The sequence below is a fragment of the Girardinichthys multiradiatus genome, chromosome X (assembly GCF_021462225.1).
Source record: "Girardinichthys multiradiatus isolate DD_20200921_A chromosome X, DD_fGirMul_XY1, whole genome shotgun sequence".
NCBI lineage: Eukaryota > Metazoa > Chordata > Actinopteri > Cyprinodontiformes > Goodeidae > Girardinichthys > Girardinichthys multiradiatus.
The window spans coordinates 39,992,201-39,999,010 of NC_061817.1; the positions used below are offsets into that span (position 1 = coordinate 39,992,201).

Genomic DNA, 6,810 nt, shown 5'->3' on the forward strand with positions numbered 1-6,810 from the left:
CAGCTCCACTTCCGGTGAGACTTCCGCTTCAAAAATAAACCGACCTACATAAAGATGGTGATAATCATTTGCTCCGAACATTTGTTTTATGAATCTTTTTTACAGACGATAAATGCGCTAAAACCTGTGCAATGGGAGAACTGGAATATTAAACTGGTGAACCATGAATAACGCAGATCAAGGTGTTATTTGCTTGGTGGGAAAAGTCTTCCTCCATGAATCCCTCCGTGCTGAGGAGCTGGGCTGGTTGCTCCATTTCTGGCAGGAAGCTTTTGACGGCCTGCATTTCAAAAAGAAATGTGAGTAAACTGCGACATCTGGTGGTGATTCCAGATACTGTAGGATCGTCGTCATCTCACCCCCCGCAGAGATTCAAGCTGAAACTAAAACACAAACATTTATAACATCTGGCTTTATTTGGAAGCAAATAAACAGACCCGTGGTGCCCCAGCTACTGGGTGAAATATGGCCTGAACTACACTCTTAACGAGACCAGTAAAAAGTCTGAGGATGTGTTCCTCTTGAACGATTCAATCAACTTTTTCTTTGCAGATAAACTGAATTGTTTCTGTTAATAAATCCTTATATTTTGGAGAGAAGTTGCTGTGAATTTATTCCATATGTGTGATCAGAGGTTGCTATTTGATAATGCCAGTGCTTGAATCCCTCATCTATTGTTCTAATACCACCACCATATTGGGCTGGTATTCACAGGACAATATTTGACAGACAAAAACTTATTTGATTAAATAATAAATAACTTCACAACAGACATATTTAAATTCAATCATGTTTATTAAGTAAAAACAATAGAAAACAAACAACACAAAAATATATTCAACTATCATACGAACAACAAAAATAGAGGTAAGACGTTCCTACTTATTCATTAAACATAATAATCCAACTTCAGTATAAAGTGACGTTTTAAATCTCATTAATGTTCATGATTCAAAGATCATCTTCCATGTAATTACTCATGTTCATTCCTGAAGGACTCTGGGTTTCAAACAGTTCCAGTTACATCCTAACAGTCCAGCAGAGGAGAGTCCACATGAAGAACCCCTTCAGTCCACCTCCTCAATAGTGGGTCCCTGGGTGTGGGCTCCTGCCTGTTCTCTACAAGTACCAGTGGGCCTCCCTCCCTGATACAACCTGCTGATGATGGGGTTGCACACTTTCTCCAGCTCTTTCTGCTGGTGTTGGTACTCGTCTTTCTCAGCCAGCTGGTTGTTCTCCAGCCAGCTGATGGTCTCCTTACACTTCTCAATCACCTTCTTCTTCTCCTCCTCGCTGATTTTGCCTTTCAAGCTCTCGTCCTCCACGCTGCTCTTCATGTTGAAAGCGTAGGACTCCAGGGAGTTCTTGGCAGCTATTTTGTCCCTCTGCAGCTCGTCCTCAGCTTTGTACTTATCAGCGTCCTGCACCATCTTCTCGATCTCCTCCTTGCTCAGACGGCCCTTGTCGTTGGTGATGGTGATCTTGTTCTCTTTGCCGGTGCTTTTGTCCACCGCAGACACGTTCAGAATGCCGTTGGCGTCCACGTCGAAGGTGACCTCGATCTGCGGGACCCCTCGTGGAGCAGGTGGGATTCCCGTCAGCTCAAACCTGCCCAGCAGGTTGTTGTCCTTGGTCATGGCTCTCTCCCCTTCGTAGACCTGGATCAGGACCCCAGGCTGGTTGTCAGAGTAGGTGCTGAACACCTGGGTCTGTTTGGTGGGGATGGTGGTGTTGCGTTTGATCAGAGCCGTCATCACTCCTCCGGCCGTCTCGATCCCCAGGGACAGAGGAGCCACGTCCAGCAGCAGCAGGTCCTGAACGTTCCCCGAGGTGTCTCCCATTAGGATGGCAGCCTGGACAGCGGCGCCGTAAGCCACCGCCTCGTCCGGGTTGATACCCTTGTTCAGCTCCCGGCCGTTGAAGAAGTCCTTCAGCAGTTTCTGGATCTTGGGGATTCTGGTGGAGCCTCCCACCAGGACCACGTCGTGGATCTGGCCCTTATCCATTTTGGCGTCCCTCAGAGCTTTCTCCACCGGCTCCAAGGTTCCTCTGAACAGGTCGGAGCACAGCTCCTCAAAGCGAGCCCTGGTGATGGAGGTGTAGAAGTCGATGCCCTCGAACAGAGAGTCGATCTCGATGCTGGCCTGGGAGCTGGAGGACAGGGTCCTCTTGGCCCTCTCACAAGCCGTGCGCAGCCTCCTCAAGGCTCTCTTGTTCTGGCTGATGTCCTTCTTGTGTTTCCTCTTGAACTCCTCCACAAAGTGGGTGACCATGCGGTTGTCAAAGTCCTCTCCTCCCAGGTGAGTGTCTCCGGCCGTGGCCTTCACTTCAAAGATGCCGTCCTCGATGGTCAGGATGGACACGTCGAAGGTGCCTCCGCCCAGGTCAAAGATCAGAACGTTTCTCTCTCCTGACTTGCCTTTGTCCAGACCGTACGCGATGGCGGCCGCGGTGGGCTCGTTGATGATCCTCAGGACGTTGAGTCCCGCGATGACACCTGCGTCTTTAGTGGCCTGTCGCTGGGAGTCGTTGAAGTAGGCGGGGACTGTGATGACGGCGTTGGACACCTTGTGGCCCAGGTAGGCCTCAGCGATCTCCTTCATCTTTACCAGGACCATGGAGGAGATTTCCTCTGGGAAGAAGGCTTTGTTCTCCCCTTTGTACTCCACTTGAATTTTGGGCCTCCCTCCTTCTGAAAGCACCTTGAAGGGCCAGTGCTTCATATCGGCCTGCACCACCAGATCATCAAACTTTCGTCCTATCAGCCTCTTGGCGTCAAACACCGTGTTGCTGGGGTTCAGAGCCACCTGGTTCTTGGCAGCGTCCCCGATCAGCCTCTCGGTGTCAGTGAAGGCCACATAGCTGGGGGTGGTCCGGTTGCCCTGGTCGTTGGCGATGATTTCTACTTTTCCGTGCTGGAAAACCCCCACACAGGAGTAGGTGGTGCCCAGGTCGATGCCGATGGCTACGTTTTTAGCTGCAGACATCTTGGCTGAGTTTCCTTTCAGTCCTAAACAAGCAGAGACGCACATGAGAAGAAGAAGAAGGATTCAGGAGGGATGGATTCCCTGTTACAAACAGTTCATATTATACCGTTTACATTTCTACTGGACTTTATAGCAGTTTTTGCTCCAAATAAAACTGGTTTTATGCTGTGTTGAGTTAAAGCCTCAGAGATGTTCAAACATGATTAAAACCAGAAATCATTTTTCTGGTTTTGACTAAACTCTATAAAGCCTATAATTTGTCCTTACATCAGTGAATGATTGCACTAATTTAGTCTGTAGTCGCTCTGAAAACAAAGAAGAAGAAAAGTGTGAAGCAGATGATGAGATGAGGACTTACTTTAGATCAGAGCCTCTTCTACAGAGCAGTTCAGTGGTTCTTTCTCCTCCTGTGAAGCTCTTCTGATGTTCTCTGAAGGTGCGTTTCTCTCTATCCACTCAGCCTGCTCACCCTCGCAGCTATTTATACCTCTTCACGCACTTCTCGCCGCTTCTCCAGCCTTCGTCCAATCACAGAGCGCAGCGGAGGCATGCGTCATGACGTCCACCCAGTAGAAGTTTCTACCAGCTTCTGGTCGCTCCGAGAAAATGTTAGAAAATGACAGAATATTTTATGTATCTATATTAAAATATATTTGTATTAATATTTTCAAAATATTTCAGAATATTTTCAGGAGCTAACAGAGCGAAAACGACAATATTATAGCAAAAATATCAAGCTGCTGATTTAATAATGCGTCCAAATCTGCCTGAAACCCGAAGGTTTATTAATCTGGGCTCTAATATTTTCATCTCACTTAGAAGGAAGAAGATTTAGACTGAGGACTTGGAGCAGCAAAAGTACTGTGGACTATCAGGGTGTACAATGAGTTAGAGTTATATTTTAAATTCATTTATTTTACTGCTTTTTGTTTAATAATCAAATTTTTTCATTCTTTAGATTTTAAAGTATTTTCACGAAACTACCGCACCTGACGTTTAAATGTTATTGCCACTAAATGAATTATACGTTCATAAAAGTTTTATTTAGTCATTTATTTTTCATTTAAGGATCAACTATCAAAGAAAACCTTCTGAGCAATAAGTTCCCAGTAGTTAATCTATTTCAGTTCTGAAAAGTTTTTCACATGAACTTTAATACAACAAATTACATGTCAGAGCTTCTTCTAGATAGCTGGATTTATTGTTTTAAATATATATTTGTTGCATGTTCTTTTTATTTTTTAGGAGTCATTTCAGTTAATCTCTGGTTTTCTAACTAAACAGGCAGGCATGTCTTTGGACTGTGGGAGGAAATCAGAGTACCCAGGGAGAACCCATGCTAACTTGATGCAGAAAGACCCACTGAGAGTCAAACCCAGGACCTCCTTCCTCCAAGGCAGCAGTGCAACCAACTGCGCCACCATGCAGCCCAACATGCAGCTAAAACATCAAACAGCAAAACTAGACACCAACATTTCTGTTATACTTCGTTTGTACACTAGATGGTAGCAAAGGACCCCTCAATTTAAAATCAGAGCTGGAGGACGCAGTAGAGGAAGTAGGGCCTTAAACACCTCAATGTTTGATAAATATCATCAGCAAATAAAACGTCTCAGGGCTGTCACTGAGTTCATTTCTAGTTAAGTGAATTAAATGATATTTGTAAGTCAACCTTTAAGTATTTGTATAAAGACATAATATCTGATTAATTCGCTCTAACAGTTGGTCATATAATAGACTTGTTCATCATATTCACCTCCTCTGTTATATCTGTACATTAGTAGTAGATCATTTAGTGGGAACATTCCAGTTTTTGAGCTTTCTTGCATATAGTGTCTCCTTCCTGCAGTAGGAAACAATCTGATGTCTCGGCTGGTTATGATCATGAGTCACACGGGTGAAAAACATTAACGGGTTTTACTTTCTTGAGTTGAAGGGTTCAGCAACAGTTGCTGTAAAACATTTCATTCAGTGTCAAAACTGCTTCAGATCTGGTTTTATTAGTGACATAAAGCTAGGTGATGGATTCAAAACAGACAACATTGAACTTTGTGTCTCCGTGCTGATCACACCAGGTCAACATGAAGTGCCATGGTCACCTGGAGGGCGTGTCCTCCAGTGAACAGAAGCTGTGTAAATGATTTTCTAGGCAATAGCGCCATAAACATGTAGAGCAACAAAGAGGAGACTGTGATTCTGATTGAACTCCAACCTTCAGAATATTTTAGGAATGACCTGGAAACACCTGAGCGTTCAGAGAGACATCACTGGAGGTTTTCTGTACAGGGAAAGACATCAGCAATTTTAGAATGTATTTAGCTAAAACAAGTCTTGATGCCACAGATCGACTGCTGAGGAACATCTGACATGTTGGTGACCTTTTGTCTCAGCTACATTCATTAGTTAACATTCCCACATGAAAAGGCTCAACAGCATAGCAGAAAGCAGCTGACAGAGGATGGTGATCCTAGTTCTCTGGTGTGAAGCATGCTGAAGACTTGTAAATCCTGAAAATGGGATTGTGCCAGTTGTAGGAGTTTTAGTGGGGAGGAAGACAATCAAATAAAACCTGCAATGAGGAAACAGAAACCATGAGTGTTTACAGCTGCGGTTGTTCTAGTTATGTCCATGTTGTGTTAATTTAGGGCTTTTATTGATTGTCCAACCCATTCCTTTTCCTGGGTGGGAGAACTTTATATCATAAAACTGCAATGATGTTTAGAAACAAGAACTGGTTGCACAAGTTTGACTTTATTGTGGACTTTCTCTAATCAGGCTACATGTTGATGCAGTTGTTAGTGCTGTTGGCAAACAGAAGAAAGGTTGTGAGCTCAAATCCTGACTGGGCCCGTTCTTCCTTGAGTTTGCATGTTCTCTTGGTACAGAGGTGCCTCCATCATAGATATTGTCAGTAGGAGATTGAAGGCTCTTATTTTGAAGTAGGAACAGAAGTAGTTCCTGTTTTGTCCAGTTGGCAGCGGCTGCTCACCCGGCCAACATGTGTATCTGGAATTTGCTCCAGCCGAATGGGTACGAAATGGGCCGCCCCATATGGGCCCCACATATAAATGTTAGCCAGACCTGCTCATCGGGCTGGACGACATCACTTGCTTACAGAAGCAACGGGGAAACATGTTAAAATCTTGTCTCATCTTGTTCTTGTGAACCCATAATTGTTTGTGGTCTCGTCTAGTGAGCTGTATAAATCCTCACACCCCTACTTCCCCCACAGGAGACTGTTTCCACGCCAGCAAACTATAGTAGGTTAATAGTTAGCTGCACATCAGCTTCAAGGTTTTCTCGTCTCGTCCACAAAAGTATCTTTTTCTGAAATGATCTTTGCTTTTGTTCTTTCTAGAAGGTTCATTATTAACTTGGAATCATTTGTAGAAATGTCTCCATACATACAAAAAGTGATCCAGACTGTTGCAGTGACTACGCCAGGCCTGTATGTGGCAGCAGGCCCGCTAGCAGGGGGGACAAATGGGCCTGTTGTCCCGGGCCCAGGATCCGGGAGTGTGAGACTCCCAACCCCACTAGTTGGATGGCGGAGAGCCAGATGGACTTTGACATAGCCGGTGCTGTCCCAGGACCCAGCAACGCTGTCAACGGTTCCTGTGTGGCAGGGTGATCCATTCACTGCAAAGTACCAGTAACAAAGAAGGAGGCATTGCACATTCACAAAAATGCAGTTTTCAAAAAATATTCTTTACAAACATCTACAGCCCTGTGAGGTCCTACTAACATCCAGTCCAGCTCTTCAGTCTCAGGTTTGTCAGATGAATTTTAGTAAATATTGTAAAATATTTTAAACCTTAAGAGC

General features: G+C 44.6%; 1 protein-coding gene across 1 annotated transcript; it reads right to left on the reverse strand.

The window, feature by feature from the left end:
• Window positions 1-776: 776 nt before the first annotated feature.
• On the reverse strand, window positions 777-3,499 carry LOC124862415 (heat shock 70 kDa protein 1). Its single transcript, XM_047356311.1, has 2 exons — window positions 3,346-3,499; window positions 777-3,010 (listed from the first exon to the last, which is right to left on the reverse strand). The coding sequence occupies exon 2, from the start codon at window positions 2,985-2,987 to the stop codon at window positions 1,068-1,070; it is 1,920 nt and encodes a 639-aa protein (XP_047212267.1). The 5' UTR covers window positions 2,988-3,010; window positions 3,346-3,499; the 3' UTR covers window positions 777-1,067.
• Window positions 3,500-6,810: the final 3,311 nt, after the last annotated feature.